We start from the raw sequence: 19,233 nt of genomic DNA, 5'->3' as shown, positions 1-19,233 counted from the left end.
TTTTCTGACCTCAACATCACATGGTCCATTTATGGGAACAGCAATTAGCTTGCTGTTAGCCATTAGCAGGTGTTAGTGCAGCCCCCAGTGACTCTCGTGAAAGCAGACAACCAAATAAGGAGGCACTTAACTACAAGAAGTTATTTCCAACATTGCAATGGGAACATTAAGATTTCACATTTGTTAGTCAAGGGGCGAGGCTCTCTCTGTATGCCACAGTGTACAGTAAGATACAGCACCAAGTAAAGCAAGATGAAAGCTGTAACAGATTTTAGGGTATTGAAACTCAATATTTACGTTATGGATAGTCAGCAAGTTAATCAGTAAAACAAACCAAAATTAAATTTATATTGTTCTATCCTATATTCTTTTTCTCTACATTTGTGATGAACATGTTGGACCATAGTTTGAACCACAAATGAAGTCATGGAAGACCAAAGTAACTGTAACAGATGATTGATTCTTTAAGAAATGGTAAAGTTTTGATCAGTTTCATGAATGAATATATCACCAGATTATATTCATTAGGCTCTTTCTGACCTACACAGCTCAGTGGAAAAAGCTGTTTCTCCCACATTTGCCTGATTGTTGCTGATTTGCAGGCAGTAGCTCAGTACGTAGGGACATGGCTTAGGATCTGGAGGGTAAATGGTTAAAGGGGGAGCCTTACTATGGCCAACACTGTGCTACTCCCTTTAATAGCATGTGTTTGATGTGTTAAAGGAGGGATACGTGGAAGCTACATTTCAACTGCCAAATTGTGTGAGAACTGTGTGGATTTGAAATTATATAAATATATGAAAAAAAGCTGTGTATCTGCAAAGCAAAATTGTTTATGATCAGGCAAAGCCATGCAGAAATACTGTCTTCTTCCTGCTTCTTTATCTGTGCAATCCAATTAATTTGCACGTGATGATCAATGTCTCAAACACTGTGTTACCCAGCCCATCCCAAGCCCAAGACAATATGTACAGAAAAACATCAGAGGGAGATGTGTACATGACTGAACAAAATACAGTATGAAGGATGGAAGATAATGTATGGAGGAATGAGACTGTGAATGGGTGTAGAGAAGGATAGGTGGAAGGTGAATGGATGATGGAAGGGGAAGGTGGGTCAAGAAAACTGAGACAAAACAGGAGAGGATTGGTTGAGCAGGTATAAAGAAAGTGGGCTTGAGATGATTGTGCAGGTGTGTACTTTTTTTTTTTTTTTTTTTTACTATTTTTGAGATACAAAACAAATAGAAGTAAGAGAAAATAATTTATCTCAACTACTTTAAAATTCTTACTGATATTTTTAATAATAGACTACCTTTTCCCCATGTGTGACAACTGCTCTGTGTGACTGAATTGTCTTGTTTTAATGTTTTGTAAGTTGTTCTTTGGTCTCTCTTGTAAAAAAAAAGATGTTGATCTCAGTGAGACTTCCTGTACAAATACAAATTAACTAACTACTATTTGTTCGAAATTCAGTTTAGTTTATTACATTTATTTGTAAAATGCATGTAGGAGAACTATGGCCGCTGATGGGGAAAATGTGAAAACGCCACTGCAGAAACAACAATGGAAGGGGAACCGATCCATATGTACATATAAACGGCTGATTCTATGGTACCAAAAAAAAAACAAGGATTCTTATTTTTAGGTGATTATGAACTAATGAAAACATAGTTTTATATACTGTGTATATATATATATATATATATATATATCACCTTTATTTAACTAGGAAGTCACATTGAGATTAAAACCTCTTTTGCTAGTGAGACCTAACCAAGACAGGGTCATAAAGCAGCATAAAAACAAAGAGGACAACAAATCACAACAACAACAGTTGGTATGTCAAAATACATAATAAAGTGCAGTAAAAAAGGGCAGCATTACATAGTCTAGAGTTTGTTAGTTATTTGAAGCAGCTGCAGCTAGACAAGACCACATCCCTTATTCTAAGTTTTAAATTATTTAAAGAGATAAGAGTTTCAAGTAAGAGCTTGGCCTGCAGATCATGGACCAGGGACTGTAGTAGAACAGACTTGTTTTGCCAGCCTCTGTGCTGGTAAAAGGCACTTTAAACTGAAGACATTTGTGTGACCTAAGATTATGACTGCTTTACAAAGGTAAGAACTTCTGGCCTAAATAAGTTGGAAATTTACCTGAGATGATCGATAAACCTACACAAAGTAAACGATGGCCATCCTACCATGCTGTATAATGTACAATGATGTGTCCTGAAGCTAGATTTAGTACCTCAGGGCTGAGTGATATGTGAATGGTGAGGCAAACCTATAAATAGTATTGCCAAAATCAGTCTGAGACAGAAATAGGCTAGCAACTAAGCATTTCGCTGATACTGCGGATAAACATCACTTTAGCCTGTACAGAAAGCCCAGTGTGAATTTTAATTTCTTTGCGTACCTAACCTTTGCAATAGTCAATATGATATTTAAAAGTGAGACTTTTGTCTAACCAAATTCACAATACTTATAATTATCAAAAGATTGAATAGAGACACCATCAACGGTGTTGGTGGAGAGGGTTTGAACCAGGGGGGAAAGTAATAATTTTAGTTTTGGTTGAGTTTAAAAGCAGTTTCATCTGTAAGGGTGTGTTGCAGGGTGTTTAAATCAGTCTGCAGATTTGAAAAAGCACACGAGTATACGACTGTTTCATCTGCATACAAATGGTACTTGCAGAATTTGAATTTATCACAGATATTATCAATATAAACTAAAAAAAAAGCAAGGGCCCCAAAACCGATCCTTGTGGGACACCCGTCTTCACAATGACTTAGTTGGACATGACATTGCCATGTTTAACAATCTGTGAATGATCAGTCAGATAACTGTGGAACCACTTTGACACTTTCCATCCAATGCCAGCACTCAGCAAACTGTTATCGGGCAGTGGGTGGTCCACAGTATGGAAAGCTTTTGTAAAGTCTATAAACAGAGACCCACATGTGAGTTTGTTGTTCATAGCCTCTTTGATATCATCAATGGCTTTTAAAGTGGCGGTTACACTGCTATGCTCTGATCTGAAGCTTGATTGCATGCTGTCTACTAACACTCAACTATAGTTTAACGTATCCATACATATCATACTGTGACATCGTTTGGACCAGTACATATCTTTCCTCCCTGCAAAAAATACTTTTAATTCAAAACAAATGTGTCCAATTGGCTACAGCAGCATATCTCTCCTCTGTTCGAGACATTAAATCAGCTGTTCATTTTTAATATTTACAATTATCAAACAAATATTTTTACGTATAAATGTATGATTCAAAAGCACAGCTTACCAGATGTATTTCACAACTTTCTCTTCATGAATTCTGATGTCCATTCATGTTCAACAAGACAAACAGAGGATATTTATCTTTCCTATTACCACACAACACTTGGACAATATGCTTTGAAATACAGTGGTACAACAGTCCTCACTTCATTAAAACCTGTCCATCATTACTTTAATTTAAATCTAGTATGAAAAAACACCTGTGTCATTGTTGATGTATTAGTTATGTTTATGTGTTATGTGTATGGGTCTGTCTCATTTATGATTATTATATTTCATTGTTTTGTCTGTTATATTTTCATGTTTAAGAGAGAAATAGTATATGAAATAGAGTAGATTTGAAATTCTACAGGGGAGATTTTCACCATAAGCTCCTTCGGGTTTCTTCCGTCTCCTGCACAATCTCTGTCATGTTCATTTTTATATACTTGTTTTTAATCACAACTTGTATGCTAATAAAATTCAAATGTAAAACTCATAACATTTAAAATAATATAATAGTCCATATAGGATTTCAGTTGGGTGGCAACTAATGATTGGTTGCCAGCTTTAAATAAGTTAAGAGTATTACACTATTTCTTCCAATAGATGCCCCTAAATCCTACACACTGGACCTTTAAATGACTATTTTCTTTCTATCCAGCAAACTAATAAATAAAAGTTAGTGTTGCACATAGATCACTTACGATCATTTTGTAGGCTAATAGACTATTTCAGGGAAATGGATGTAGCCTATATTTAACTGACAGCTTTCTAGAATTGCACCATAAAGGGACCAATATCTAGCTAAGTGCTTTTTATTCATATTCTAAATCTATCTACCATGCACCTGAAACGCATAGTAAAACTCAAAATACACATTAACATGACAACACACTATTTCCTGATTAACTATGGGCAGATAATGCTGTTGAGAGTGCTGTTATAGAGAGAGCACTGCTGAAATCAGACTACCACTTCCGACTTCAAGACCCAAGTTGGGGCTGACTGACTCAGCCTTTCACAGGGTTTCAGGGGAGAAAAAAACATTCAAACGAACACCGTGTTCTTTTGGCCTTCAGTCCACTCTAATCAAACGCACATATACCAAATGAGACGTGCTAAGCACTGTTCAAAGTAGTGATTGATAATCTCCAGCTGTAGATAAAACACCCATCGAAGGTTCTCTGCCCATCGCTGCTGCAGCGTGGGGTTTCCCAGCGCTGACTGCAGGGTTACCGCGCCCATCTCGTCGTTCGATGGCCGGACGAGAGTGTTACTACGGAAAGGGCAGATGTTAAGCTTGGCAAAAGGGAGACAGTAGGCCGTCTGTTTGAATGAGGTATAGTGACTTTAAAGATTAGCCTTTTTGTCTGCCTGGGCAGTGTCTTCAGTGCGAGGCAAGTGGGTGTGATTCCCCCCCCCCTCCTTCTCCTCCCCTCTCCTGTTGGTTGACTGGGGTTGTCAAGCTTCCTAGCCGTAGCCTGCGTTCGGGAAGGGCTGCTCCTCGGAAAACTAACGCTAGCTGGCTAGCTAGTTAGTAAGCTAGCGCTGTGGTTGTCCGTTGATGCGTGGATCGGAGGTATACGCCGTCTTGCTTTCCAGTCAATGCCCAAACGCAAAAACAAACGCAAATTGAATCAGGTAAGGTGATATTAGAGCGACAGCCATGCTGCTTCCACATGTTTCACAGTAACTGTTAATATCATTAGCTGGTGAATTGTGGCGGAATTGAACTGTCCGGGGGTGGGGTAGCGATAGCTAGCTTCCTAGCCGTTTAGTTAGCTGCGGTTAGCTAGCGTTAAGTTGGCTGTTTTATCGTGAGCAAATACAAGTAGCTACGGTGCGAGAGTGTATGCAGCGGTGGATCCTGTGGCTCAGTGTTTGCGGTGGATTGAACAGATTGCTATAAAGCTTATTTCCGTCTAACTACCTTAATGCATCCAGGCAATTGACTTCGGCCAACAACCGTTAATGTTAGCGAAAGCTCAGGCAGGCGTTGAAGTAACGTTAATGTTGGCCAGTGAGGCTTGGTGTCAGTGATGGCCCTGCGGAGGTGCTTCTTGGCCTATAATACTGTACTTAAAAGTACTGGGTAGTCAATGCCCAAAAGGCACTGAAGGCAACTGTACTTACAATGTTAGCACCCTGAGCTTTATAGTTGGCAGTGGGTGGCTTTGTGGTGGAAATGTTACATTTAAAGATGTTGCTGTCAGTTGATGATGACACACTGGGTTGGGCTGGAACAATAAACGTCCCGTAAACAAATTAACAATTATTTGTTATTGGCAATAGCAGAGCAGCCAGCATCAGTAATTAATTTTAAGATAGCACTTTATATAAACATCAGCACTGCTTTATTAACGTGAGTTACTGTAGCCGCGTTACACCCTTTTTTTTTTAACAAGCCGAAGTAATAAGTTAGCATATCGCTGCCTTCCTGCAACGAAACGGCCACGCCGGTGCAACGCCTTTAACTTAGGTTAGTAGCTTTAGTTAATCACCACCAATTAGCTTATTGGCAGCTATGCAGCGGTGGGAGATAGATGGTCATCTACTTTATGAAAAATCACCCGCATCTCTTTCTGCATTTGTTGCTTACTGAAGTCAAACAGGCCATCGCCGCCCGACCTTGCAGTTTCCACAGGCTCAAATCCACCTCAGGATTGGAGAGCCAAATAAATATACTGATACGTGGTAATCAAATCAACCGTGTACTGTCGGGTTTAACGAGATTGTTAGTGTGCAAGTAAGTGGATTTCTGGAGGGCCAAGCAACCACCGAGTTTCCAGGTTTACCCACTGTGTTGGCTTAAAAGCTAAGTACATAGCACTCCGTGTAATTGCGGAAGAGCAGCCGAGTCTACCCTTAAGTGGCTGTGGTTACGTTTCTTTTTTGCATTACCTGATACGAGCTATCTAATTTCGTCTGTCGTGAAATTCAGCCAGCGTTACTTTGCTTGTCTGCTGAGCACTGTTATATCACCGGCGAAATCGTTGCTGATACAGTGACAGTATATTGCTTTCTTGGATACTAGCTCTGCCCTGCCTGCAGGCCTACACTGTCAAGCCCTGCTAGCAAGCTAACTAGCGGACAGCAGTCTGCAAGATGGCGTTTAGCTGCATCTTCTCAGATTTCCATCAGTGCAAGTCATATTATCATTACACTGTGCAGCGATCAGTAAATGTAGAAATTCTATTAGACGTAGTCAGATAATAATAGTCTAATGCTCAGTATATTGCTGCATTATGATGCTGAATTGCAACTGATTTTCTTCCTGAAATATGTGTGAAGACTTAGTAGCCCAGCCCTCTCAACACATTAGTGTAACAAACTGACTAAAACAGCTACCGAGCAGCCATTCAAATGCAATGCAAACTATTCTACTGTTGTAGGCAAATCACAGAACTGCACACAGTGACCAAGTCAACAATCAGCACAGCACATACAGTGCTGTGTAAACCTATGCACAGACAGCATTTAGAAAATATGCATGTTAGGTATCTTAATAAATTCTCTTTACATGTTGCAGTTGTGTATGTAATTTGCAAATTGATTTTGTACATGCATAGATTCCTTGAAAATACAACTTAATCCTAGTTTATTAATTGTATATTATGTGGTCACACTGTACAGCTGGAAGAGAGGGACTGTATTAGGCGTGTGATTTAACTGGCAGTGTAAAAATCCAGGCACTTGCTCTAAGCATGTTGTGTGTAAAAGAATTAAGATTAAACTTATCCTTTTATGATTGAGAAAACATATTTCTAATGCCTGGGCTGGCATTGCCAGCTGTTTATGTTAGTGGACATGGATAGGATTAGAGACTCATTGACGGAGGATTTTAGCTTTTAGGATTATGTCGTTGCTCAGTGATATTGCTGGTTATGGCTCTTTCCGTGATCCAGCTTTAGACCTGTGAAACATTGCATTATCTTCGTTTAACAGTACAGATAAGCCGACTTGTCCTTTGAGGACAGAAGTGAACTACTGCCGAGAGGTACATTTTTTTTAACATTTCAGTTGGAAATGTAGGAGACACCTTTTTGAAAGTAGCAGGCACAGACTGCCCTTAAGGGACCTGAGAACAGCTAGTGAGCTACAACTGCAGGCTGTTTGCCACTGCTCATTGTTTATCATGCAGTCAGCTGACCCTGATCAGGCGCTTGGAAAGGAGAAGTGATGAGGGAGAGGAACTCCTTAACTGTAAGCATCCACAGAGGTCAATAGGAAATAATAATTCTGAATGTGGATTATTTAAAGTTCTGGCCTGTAGCATCACCCTGGGCTATCCCACTTTTGGATTTACCATGGCACTTTTACGGTTTGGCATAAAAACAGTCAAGACTGATAATGAGCTGCATCTTGGAATTATTTTATTGAGAACAAAATGTGAATTTCTATCACTACAAAGCATTTTTGAATTAATAACTCTGTGTTAGAAACCTGCCAGGTTTAATTTGATTAATCAGAACTGCATTTGATAGCCGAATGATGACTTTATAGGTTGCATTATTTTGCTATTAAATCATTATTTGAACATACAGAATATATACTTATGCAATTGTACATGACTACTTAAACCCAAATTAAATTAAAATTAAATTATACTGTATGTAGAAGCAGAATACACAACACACTACTGTGGGCATTATAAACTTAGTCATCTGAAAATACAAATTGGCATAAATGATTGAACTTTAGTTTTCTCACAGTAAAAAAAAAAAAAACCTTTGTATCCATTTGAGTTAAGTTCAGTGTTGTTTTTGAATAATATTTTCAGAGGTTTTCAAGGTGAGAATGGTATTCTGCTGTCGCTGGATGATACTGTGTAATAATTACATTCTATGACACGTTTACTTATAGATTAATGAGTGTAAGAGGATAACCTGTGTTTAAAAAGGTCAACCAATCAGAGGACCTAAAGGATAACATAGTCAGGTAGACAGGATTTTCAGTCTTGTCCTGAAACCTCCAGTGACATAGGCCTACTGACTGAAATACACCAGGTAAGGTAACTAGGAAGAGATGGTCTTGGTGCATTTGACTTGGATTTAATTTTATTGTGGTCTGAGCTAATTTGGTGTTCTAGTGACTTTTTTAACATTGTAATATTGCAATTTTAGCTGCTACACACATTATGCAAACATCTGTTATATTGGGCAATATGTCCCATAAAAGGCAGCTTGCACAGACTAGTTTTTTTATATATACAAGTTATGAGACTCACTGTGTACTTAAATTATGTGATTTCTGTTTTGTAATCTCCCCAATGTCACATAGAATATCTATCTATCTAATAGTTGACTTTTGGAATTAATTTTTTTAATCTGTAGAAAATCCTGGTCAGAATTATATTAGCATACGCAATTTTTGTCTGTTAGCTAGTTTTCTGGGTGTGTTTTTGGGTGTATTTTAAAATGTTATGGCTGCACCAAGTAACTCAAAGCTTCATTCATAACGTTGACGTTCAAATCCTCTTCTTTTTTTTTTTTTTTGGTTCATGTCTATTTATTGTATTTGAATGCGGTATTTCTGCACAGTTGCAGATACAAATTAGGTCACACTAGTATTTTTAGTATTCTACCATTTGTAGAATTAATGGATTCTAGCGGTGGCTGTGTGGGACTGTTTTCGACTTGTGTGATCCACACATTGCCAATAACTCAGAACGTTGTGAAGTCCAAAAGTCACAATTTATTTAAAAAAGATTGATGTTATCAGTTATAAAACTGACAACATGTTTGAAATCTTACAAAATGTTGTCCTTCTGTTAACATTTTATGGTGTTTAGCCTTTTAAAAACATTTTCACTTGGGTCAAAACTGTTTGCTCTCAGTCAGAAACGGAGGCACACACTTGTATTAAGGACGTGGTCAAGTGGCATTTTAACAGCACCATAAAATTATATTTATTAATTTAAAAAAAGTAAATTTTATTAAAAAGATTAATGCTTGTAATCTAATGCATTGCTTTATTAGAAATTGAAAATTTTGTTCGAGGATTGTTAAGTTTTTTTTTTAGGGGAAATGACATCGTAAAATATGATAAACATTCAAACATTTTATTGGTACAACCCTACTAAACATATACAAACTCACACATTAAGAGTACAGTTACAAATGTGTTTTGTAATGCATGTCTGTTTGACACACTAGAATAATTGATCAGATGGATCTGAGCATAAGGTTATCCATTTTTATAGAAAAACTTGAGTCAGCAATTGAAAAACTTGGTTGGCAATCTATTTCACAAACTAATATTGCAACCACTGACTTGCAGGAAATACTTAGACAGTACTGTATGACAGTACTAAGACAGTATGTTTATTAAGGCGCTGACAACTGTTGCTTGACGGTTATGTTGTTGCATTGTACTTCCTTTGCAAAAACTGCTTTTTACTGCTTTGAATAAGTAGACTTGGGCTGAGCATGTGTCATCAAACAGATGGATTGCCATATGTGTCACAATATGCTGCAAAAATTGACAGATATAAAATGCTGATCAGTAATGTAACTAAAATTAGAGCACTTGATTAATTTGCATATTGATGCGTAAAATTTTACTTTTTGTATTGGTTAAGGTGATGTGAAGATGCAGTTTCCATGAAGTGTTATTTTGTCCAGTAGTTGTCTTAATAAATTTGTATTCTGATGTCACAGTCCTTGTAAATACGTCTTGTACAGGACGGGTCATTATAGCTGGAGTATTTTAATTTTTCCGGCTTTCCTAAAATAACTGCCTTGAAATAATGTGTTACTTTGCTTTGACAAGTGAGACTTAATGTTGTTCAAGACATAGTTATTATATTAAGAACATGCTATTTGGATGGTGACGCACATCTTTAATGTATTTTATTAGATGAACTTTGAGAGTGCCTTGAGGTGCTGTATTACTATAAGTGGCTTATTGATCACTTGGTTAAAATTCTGAGTATCCCACGGATTGAGGTCAACAGGATAATGACTGCTTTTCGGATCACTGGAAAGTCATGCCTTAACAGGATTTGTCTGGCAATCTAAATTGTGTGTCAGGATTACGTTAATGACATTGAAGTGGGGAAAGTAAGGTTGAACCGCCACCTGAACGTTATTGCAGGTAAACCATTTAGTCAATTGAAAAGTCAGTGAAAGTGCCAGCATGCTGGCGGAAAAATCCCTCTCTACCATTCCCTTCTGCCATTACGAGATTTGGTTTTGTTGGGCCCACTTTGCTCATGGTTGAAAATACAACCTTGAATTTAAAATGATGAAGATTTATGTGAATGATTAAAGTGCGTCTCTTTATTCTTTCTCAGATCAACAAGTGCCCCGGTAGCTGGAGTAAGGTAATTGAAAAAGCAGAATAAAATGAGTGAACTGGACCAGTTACGCCAAGAGGCAGAGCAGCTCAAAAATCAGATCAGAGTGAGTAAAACTGACTTGCAGGAAATGACACTTTTTTTATATGCAAACATACAATTCACAAGTTCAGTCAAAGTTAAGACTATAAAATAAAAGAAAAACAAGAAAAACATGCCCTAAAGATTTAAGTTTTTCTGTTTTCAGGATGCCAGGAAAGCATGCGCAGATGCCACACTATCACAGGTAACATTCAACATTACAATCTGTGTCTCAGGTTGAAAAGCATTTTTTCTGGAACTAACCAGAGCACTTAATGTTTTGCAGATCACAGCTAATATTGACCCCGTTGGTCGAATCCAGATGCGTACAAGACGAACGCTGCGGGGTCATTTGGCTAAAATCTATGCCATGCATTGGGGAACAGATTCCAGGTAAACCAGCTGCCAAAATTTATGGCTTACGGTGTATAGGGAGATTTTGTTCATGATGTTGCACTCTGTTGCCTCATGTCAAATGTTGAGGAAGGTCAGATGATGCCTAAAATGTAAAAGTTGTGACACTGATGCAGTTCATATCATATTTATGCAATATGTTTTCAAGCAGTGTGCCAGGCATCTTTTTCTTGCAGTGCTATTTCCCTCAGTTTTTGGCTTGTGATTCTAGATAAAAATAGATTTCGTGTGACGATTGTTGTTGTTGTGGTGGTGTTAATATCGCTGTTCTCATTCTTCTAGGCTCTTGGTCAGTGCCTCTCAAGATGGCAAACTCATCATTTGGGACAGCTATACCACAAATAAGGTAGGTCATGTATTTTTTTTTCTTTGACAGGGATTAATGAAGTTGAAGCTACAATTGCCAATCTGTGTCATCTAATTGGAAAGCAAAGTAATAACAGCGGCAGTTTAGACTTGCAGATGAAGGCACGTCTGTGTTGCCATCTACATGTAAATAAAGTAATAGCGTCTATGTTTTTAAAACTCAAGGCACTTGCAGGGAAAGCAGATACAGATGAATGATAGTGGCCTCATTTCTAGTGCTTTGCATCAATGGCTCAATGTATCTTAAGCTTTGACATATTGTTCCTGCTTCACTATATTTTTGCAGCGTGCACCTATTTTTGTGGAACTCACAAGGTTATGCTAGAAGGAGAAGGAGGGAAACTAACTCTGCCCATGCTGCGTTCATTTGAAATAAATTGAAGAGGGTTGCAGATCAGCTGAGAGAGAGGCATTTGTGGCCTCTGCCTTGGGGCTGGTGTATCTGGTGTGCAGTTAGTGGGATGGGCGGAAGTGGTGTGCAGTTTGTGATCCTAATAGGCAATACTTCGCCCTCCCCACCACCACAGACAGAAAATTTTAAGATAGAGAGTTATGCTCTGTCAATGTCCAGTATACTGAAGAAGCTTTTGTGGTGACACTGAGGAAACATTGACACTGAGCTTGATAAAGGGAAGAATAAATCCAGCTGGGAATTAAAAGATTAAAGGGTCATTCTTCCAATGTATCTCTAGACCTACTGAGAAGATTGCAGGCCAGATTGAGGTCAGGGTTGTTTATGAGATACCTTAAAGCTACAGTTGCTAACTCGTAGCATTTGTCATATTTGTTGAAAGTGTCACTCTACTTACACAGCACTAAATGAGACAGATAATCTTGCTTCTCTATTGCCATGTAGTGCTTGTAGTCGCCTTACTGTATGCAAACAGTCTCTAACGCAGCTGTCAACCATGTCAATGAGAGAGTTTGTTGGAGCAGTCAAGCCAAAAACTCAGCACTGCCCACCGACAGCAGCAAACGTTCTAATTTTACAGCTAAACAGTACACTAAAATATTTTTCCGAAAACATTTTAGGTGAGAAATAGGCAGTACAGTAACAGCATTTTGATTCATATTTGATCAGCGCTGCCTAGTTTGACAGTTTGACCGCAGTTCACAAGCAGTGATTGACATGATTGACAGCTGCGTTACAGACTCCACAGCTCTGATTGGTTCTTTTTAGTGTACCACGGTAGATTCTAGCAAATGGCAGTACAAGCACTACGAGGAAGAGGAGGGACGGGATTATTTTCACACACTATCTGTCTCATGTACCTTTTTCAAAATATAATTATAGTTTCAGCAAATATGCCAAAGTTATTTTCATAAAAGTTAGCAACTCTTGCTTTAATGTGTATAGGAGCTCACAAAGACACTGCTAGTTTCAGCCTTTTTAAAATTAGGCTGCCACAGTCACTGAGTAGCAGCTTATTGATTTGATATACACTGTCATGTTTCCATCAAAATGAAAATAATATGATTATGATTGTACAGGATGCTGTCTACTGGCTGAATGGTTAATTCTGTGCTCAATCCACTCACTCTTATTACTTGCGTCGTGAGTGCTTTACTTGGTGACCTAGCCTGGACGTTACTCTGATTTTTGGCCGGGTGCACAACAGCAGTGGTCATCAAAATGATAGCATTACGCTGAAAACACACCAAGCTGTGGCAAAGAGTAGGACTCTGTTTGCTGATTGGCTGCAGGTATTGTCCAGCCATAATTCGCCCTTAAAGGTTGAGCTATCTCCAACTTTTAGTTTGGGTGCACTGCACTTCACCTCAGAATCAAAAGGCTGCAACTCGGAGCAGCCGCCACAAACCACAATTCACCGCCGCTTGATGTATTTTTGCCGTTAGAATTAGTTAGACCTTGAAATGTATATATTGGATGAGTGCCCACAGATGATGACACCGTTTAGGGATATTTTGCACTAACAGCATACTGGAATTTCCATAGTGCGAAAATAGGATATCAGAAGTAATCTTACCTATTTATTAATGAAAGCTTTCTCAAAAAAGATTGTTTACTAGCTACTACAAAGATGCTGCCTATGCTGTATAAAGGGCTTTTAAGTAAATTTAATGTATTTGTGTGTTTTGTCACTTCTGTTGTAGGTTCATGCCATCCCACTTCGATCTTCCTGGGTCATGACTTGTGCATATGCACCTTCAGGAAATTATGTGGCCTGTGGTGGCTTAGACAACATCTGCTCCATTTACAACCTGAAAACACGTGAGGGGAATGTACGTGTGAGCCGTGAGCTCGCTGGACATACAGGTATATCATCTACTCGGCTAGTTATTTTTCTACTGCTAGTTAATGATCAGATGTGAAATTTCATTTTAATAACTCCTCTTTTGATTCTTTGAATATCAGGATACCTGTCCTGTTGTCGCTTTCTTGATGACAACCAGATTGTTACAAGCTCTGGAGATACCACTTGGTACGTAAAAGGATCATTTTGTTGCTATGTTGTGTTGTTATCATGCTAACATTTTTGTGCAAAAGCTAGGACGTTGATGGAAGTGGTGTCTCACTTGTGTATTTTATTTTATAGTGCACTTTGGGACATTGAGACTGGCCAGCAGACAACCACATTTGCTGGACACACAGGTGATGTCATGAGCCTGTCATTGGCCCCTGACTCACGGTTATTCGTCTCTGGTGCTTGTGATGCCTCTGCTAAACTCTGGGATGTTCGAGAGGGCATGTGCAGACAGACATTCACTGGCCATGAGTCTGATATCAATGCCATCTGTGTAAGTTATTTTTTTCTGCTAGTTAAAATTACACCTTGGGATGTGTTTAGTGTTTTTTTTAATTCAACATTTTATATAAAAGTAGTTTTTGTTTTCATGCACAACTCATGAATGATGTATCTTTTGTCATTTTTAGTTCTTCCCTAATGGCAATGCCTTTGCCACGGGCTCCGATGATGCCACCTGCAGGCTGTTTGATCTGCGTGCTGATCAGGAATTAATGATCTACTCTCATGACAATATCATATGTGGCATCACCTCCGTTGCATTCTCAAAGAGTGGCCGTCTCCTTCTGGCGGGTTATGATGACTTCAACTGTAACGTGTGGGACACACTAAAAGCTGACCGTGCTGGTAAGAAGATGAAGCACGATCTCAAATAACAACCCAACACGTTGGGTTAATAATTAGACATAGTGATGAAATGTACTTGCTGTCTTGTAGACTAAATTACGATTATGCTTGTTTAGGTGTGTTGGCTGGACATGACAACCGCGTTAGCTGCCTGGGAGTTACTGATGATGGCATGGCAGTTGCAACGGGATCCTGGGACAGTTTTCTGAAGATCTGGAATTGAAGATTGAAGGTTCTTTTTTTATTATTACGGTATTATTACTGTTTCACATTTTATTACATTTGTACCTAAGGCTGTTCTATTTTTTAGTAAAGAATGTGTCCTGACCCAGTGGTTAGTTGCATGTTTGTTCAAGCCTCATCTTTGCTTGCTTGGTGGGAGTTGCACTACTTTTGTCCTCTTCCAGGTTTAACAGCATTGTGGGTTCAGTGAATTATTTCTGTTTCTTTGTCTGTATATTTGAGACACCTGTTAGCTTGAATGGATCGTGGCAGTCTCTTTGATTTGATCACCATAACATTCTTGCCCCTACATTTTCAGTGCGGTCTAGATAAACGTCAAGGACAGCGGCAACTGCCTGTAACATGTTTTTAAAGCTGATTTTGTTTTTCATACAAAAGATGCTGCATAGAGAAACAGAGTCAACTGGTGGAGGTGCATCTGTTACAGTGGCCAATTAGTGCACCTCAAATAGACATTTCAGCCATTGCAGTAATATCAAATGTACTCCGATAAAATAATTTTAAAAAGGAAAAACGTTTTTGTTGCTGTTGTGACATTTTTGCTGTAATAACTGTAGAAAGAAATATTCCACAGTAAAAACTCTGTGTTGTGGTGTTAACGCTGCCTTCAGGTCTTGTATTTTTACATTTTTCATTACACCAAATTATATAAAAAAAATCAATAAATAAATGATGTCTTAAGTCTGTGTCTGCATTCACACGGGATAAACAAAGTCTGTATTTTACTCAAAGTATACTGACATTATCCCCTGAATGTGACGTCAAGGGGGCTGACGTCACAATTAATGGGCTGCCACATAACTGTTGAGCCTGTTGAAAGATTTTTCTTACTGTTCGAGCTGCAACGATTAATTGATTAGTTGTCAACTATTATATTAATCACCACCTAATTTCATTGTTGAGCAATAGTTTGGATTTTTTTCAAAGAAAACATCAAAATACTCTGATTCTAGCTTCTTAAATGTGAATATGTTCTTGTTTCTTCACTCCTCTCTGACAGTTCTTTGAGTTGTTGATTAAACAAAAATATTTGAGGATGTCATTTGGGGCATTGGGAAACACTGATCAACATTAATTAAACGATCAAATAATCTAAAGATGAATCGACAATGAAAATGATCGTTAGTGGCAGCTGTTCTTACAGGATGCTGCCGTGCATGTCATTTCAGACTTCAGCTTGCTCTTTCTATGCAAGGGTCTCCATGCTGTGTAGCTCGATGAACCTCCTGCACTCAAAATGCCGTCAAATCTTTCATATATAACTGCCAGAGCAGCCTCCATAATTCTCAACATGGAAAAGGGTAGAAAAAAAGGTGCGGAGAAAACAAAAAAACTTGCAAAAAAAACAAAACAAAAAAAAAAACAACCCCAAATGACTAGGATGCCAGTTCACTGGATCACATACTTTGTTTGGCAAAATATGGTAGGTAATTTGCAGTGAAATTTTTACCTGACAAATTACAGACATGGCAGATTCGCACAGGATTAAGATCATGCACAACCTCCGCAAGTATTTCAAACTACTAGAAGTTCCCAGGTAATAATTGTCCTGTGCAAATAATGCTTTAGATTTGGCAGGCTCGACTAAAGGCGAAATAACTAGGGATATCATGATCAAGTTTTTTTGCCCTCTATCCCAGTACGAGTCATTTAAAACTGAGTATCTGCCGATACCAAATCCTGATCCAATAATTATATTTTCCTAGATAATACAACTGCACTGTGAACACTTCAAGTACTTTAAGTTATTAAACTCAATCCAATGTATAGCCAATGCACAACAACACAAATAAATGTACAGCTTTGTTACGCATTAACAAAACAATTCCCTGCATCCAAGATGTTCTTTTATTATTTATTAGCTTTTTATTAGCTTATTATTATCATTATTATTATTATTATACAAAATAACAAACTCTCTTTTTAGCCTTGTCGCCATCTTGAGGAAATCTCTGTCCCTTTTAAGAGAGTATCCAGTGTATATTCATTTGGTGCAGCCTGCGTCTGAGTTACCTGAGCAGACTTTATTCCATTGAGTGTTTTTTTTATTTTGTCTTCTGTACATCTTTTGCGCAAATTAGGCTACATTTATAAATTACTCACATTGGATTTTGCTCACGAGGCTTTTGTTGCACTTGAAATGACGTGGCGAGTGTGGTTGTTGTAAGATTGCACGGCTGTCTGTATCTCTTCCAAGCACCAGGATGCAACACACTGCGTTGAAAATTAAACATGTACATGTAACTTGTGTAAAGAGAGTAAATAAACATTCTCATACTGCATTTTTGTTTATGGTGCGTCGATACCAATCTTTGAGATCAGATCAGGACATCCCTATAAATAACTGTAAGCTGATTGCAGATGTACCTACAATGACCACAGGCAGCCTCCTGTCAGTCTGTGTGATTAGATAGCTTTTTGTTAGATCTTTGTCCATAGTTAGGTCTTAAACTACACTTAACAGGTTAAATTGGTGAAAAAGCAGATGAAATTAGAAAAACTAAATTCTAAATTTCATTTGTCTTTGTTTCCCAGATGTTCTTTTAACTCCAAAGTTGACTGGAAGACCATTACAACTTCAGAATGTTCACAGCATCTTCTTCAACACTGTTTAAACTGACTTGGACACCACAAAAACGAAGGGAAACCAATGCCTTTCCTACACAAAGAAGAGCACAATTGTTTATCACCTAGTTAAGAAAGGATCTCCTGTGGTATCAAATCAGAAACTTGTGCATTCCTTCTTGGACCATTTTATGTTACCTTGAAAGAGAAAAACAACACTATCATCCCATGCAAATGTGTGCGTCTTGAAAGCAAATGTTGGAGTGTAATTGTACAAATTATTTAACTTTTTTTTTTTTTTTTTTTTAAGAATTCTATTCTGATGGTTTGTTATTCTTGATGGCTTTCTTTTTTTTTGTCATATTTCTTTAGTGGTTTTAGATATGTTTGAATTACAGCTTGTCTTTCTAATCCAGTTAAAATCATATAAGACAGATGAGAGAAAACATGCAGCAAGTAATGCAAGTAAAAGCTTGGATCATATTACACGAGCAGCTTTCAAAATGTCCATGATGTATTTATATACTAGCTGTTTTTGTTTCATCACAGCCTTTTGCACATGAAGAAGCTTTGCCTCTCAACTAATACTATGTTAACTAACCAAGCACATGCTATAAGTTATGAATGCTCATTCCAGTACAAAAGGAGTTATTACGAGTAACTTATCCAGTTAACCCCCTTAATTCTTGTACATGCCTTTGACTTTGGGTGGGACGGGGTGGGGTAGCAAAGTAGGTGGTGAGATAATCGGGGCATGGCTGGATTTTATTATATGGACGGGGGATTGTGTTTAGTATCCACTTTGAGTGAAACACCTCACCTGACTAAATAGACACTTCCTTTGCTTGGGACTGCAGTTGCAACTCTGTGAATGAAATGTACAAATCAATGTCTGAAAATAATGGTCTGATGTTTTAAGTTAAGACATTTAATTTTGTCTGCCATGAGTTAATTTAGATGTGCATGCTGTAGACTTGCTTTCAATGGTGCAAAATCCTTAGATTTTTTTTTGTTTGTTTGTTTCTGAAAAGGAGAGTAACCTATTGATTGAACTTAATAGAAGCCAAATTTTTTTTGGCTCAAATTCTGCATACATCATGTACTAATACTGGTAACGCTATGCACCAGAGTGAGCAAGAATGGAGACAGACTTAATATTGACTGCATACTTAGTGTAAATTATGCTTACCAGTTCTATTGATGCCAATTTTTTGTAATAATTATAACAATCATTGTGAGAATTCTATCCTTGACAAGTCCTTTTTCTCTCCTTCAAATCTTCACACTCAATGGAACAAATACGTCCTCACATACTGTCCATACTAAAAACTTTTGTACATTTTTATTTCTTGGGTCTTAAATTGAAAATCAGAGCATCTGAATGACAACATTTCACTGTATACAGAAGCACTTTTGTTAAAGTTGTGACATATTTTCACTTTTCTTTTTTTCTTTTTTTTTCTGCGATGATGTACAATAAATGTGATGTATTCGTGTGTGGCCACAAGTGAAAATGCAATTCAACTGAGATGGATTCCCTTTTCTCTTTCCATTAATATTATAGAGCTCTGCACCCTTATGTACCTTTTCACTTTTTGTATTTCATTTCAGTCTGTTGGTGTTACACGGTGAGCTGGATGCAAGATAGATACTGTACTAAATTGTACTGTTATTGATTGGAAAATGTAATAAAAAGCTGTTTGAGATCTCTTTTTGTCGAGCTGAGTCTAAAAGATGCATTGGATGTTTATGTATATTGATGTGTCGCACAGATTTAACATTTCTCTGCTCTCTGGTAAAAAGTAAAGCTATCCTTTTTCAACATTGATCAGGCGGGTCAGGGATTAAAGTTAGGCAAGCAACACAAGACCAAATT

At 37.8% G+C, this 19,233-nt stretch overlaps 1 protein-coding gene across 4 annotated transcripts; it reads left to right on the top strand.

Moving 5' to 3' along the window:
- Positions 1-4,465: 4,465 nt before the first annotated feature.
- On the top strand, positions 4,466-19,063 carry gnb1b (guanine nucleotide binding protein (G protein), beta polypeptide 1b). Of its 4 annotated transcripts, none has more exons than XM_033626729.2 (11): positions 4,466-4,617; positions 10,573-10,681; positions 10,823-10,861; positions 10,943-11,049; positions 11,353-11,416; positions 13,552-13,714; positions 13,814-13,880; positions 13,995-14,196; positions 14,333-14,549; positions 14,666-14,781; positions 17,328-19,063. In XM_033626729.2, exons 2-10 carry the CDS (start codon positions 10,625-10,627, stop codon positions 14,770-14,772), a joined length of 1,023 nt encoding a protein of 340 aa, XP_033482620.1. In that variant the 5' UTR covers positions 4,466-4,617; positions 10,573-10,624; the 3' UTR covers positions 14,773-14,781; positions 17,328-19,063. The 4 variants fall into 4 exon arrangements, with proteins under 4 accessions (XP_033482620.1, XP_078025320.1, XP_033482618.1 ...); XM_078169194.1 differs by having other exon boundaries at positions 14,666-14,801; XM_033626727.2 differs by having other exon boundaries at positions 4,509-4,919.
- The last annotated feature ends 170 nt before the right edge of the window (positions 19,064-19,233 follow it).

This window comes from Epinephelus lanceolatus, chromosome 1 (assembly GCF_041903045.1).
Source record: "Epinephelus lanceolatus isolate andai-2023 chromosome 1, ASM4190304v1, whole genome shotgun sequence".
Taxonomy (NCBI): Eukaryota; Metazoa; Chordata; class Actinopteri; order Perciformes; family Serranidae; genus Epinephelus; species Epinephelus lanceolatus.
The sequence above is the reverse complement of the archived record's forward strand: the minus strand, read 5'-3'. Positions and strand labels throughout refer to the sequence as shown.

Excerpts from the sequence above, each read along its gene's own strand:
- gnb1b (XM_033626729.2), top strand. The coding sequence starts at position 10,625 with ATGAGTGAACTGGACCAGTTACGCCAAGAGGCAGAGCAGCTCAAAAAT. Across the intron at positions 10,862-10,942 it reads CAGATGCCACACTATCACAG|ATCACAGCTAATATTGACCC; the intron begins GTAACATTCAAC and ends AATGTTTTGCAG. Across the intron at positions 14,197-14,332 it reads CTGATATCAATGCCATCTGT|TTCTTCCCTAATGGCAATGC; the intron begins GTAAGTTATTTT and ends TGTCATTTTTAG.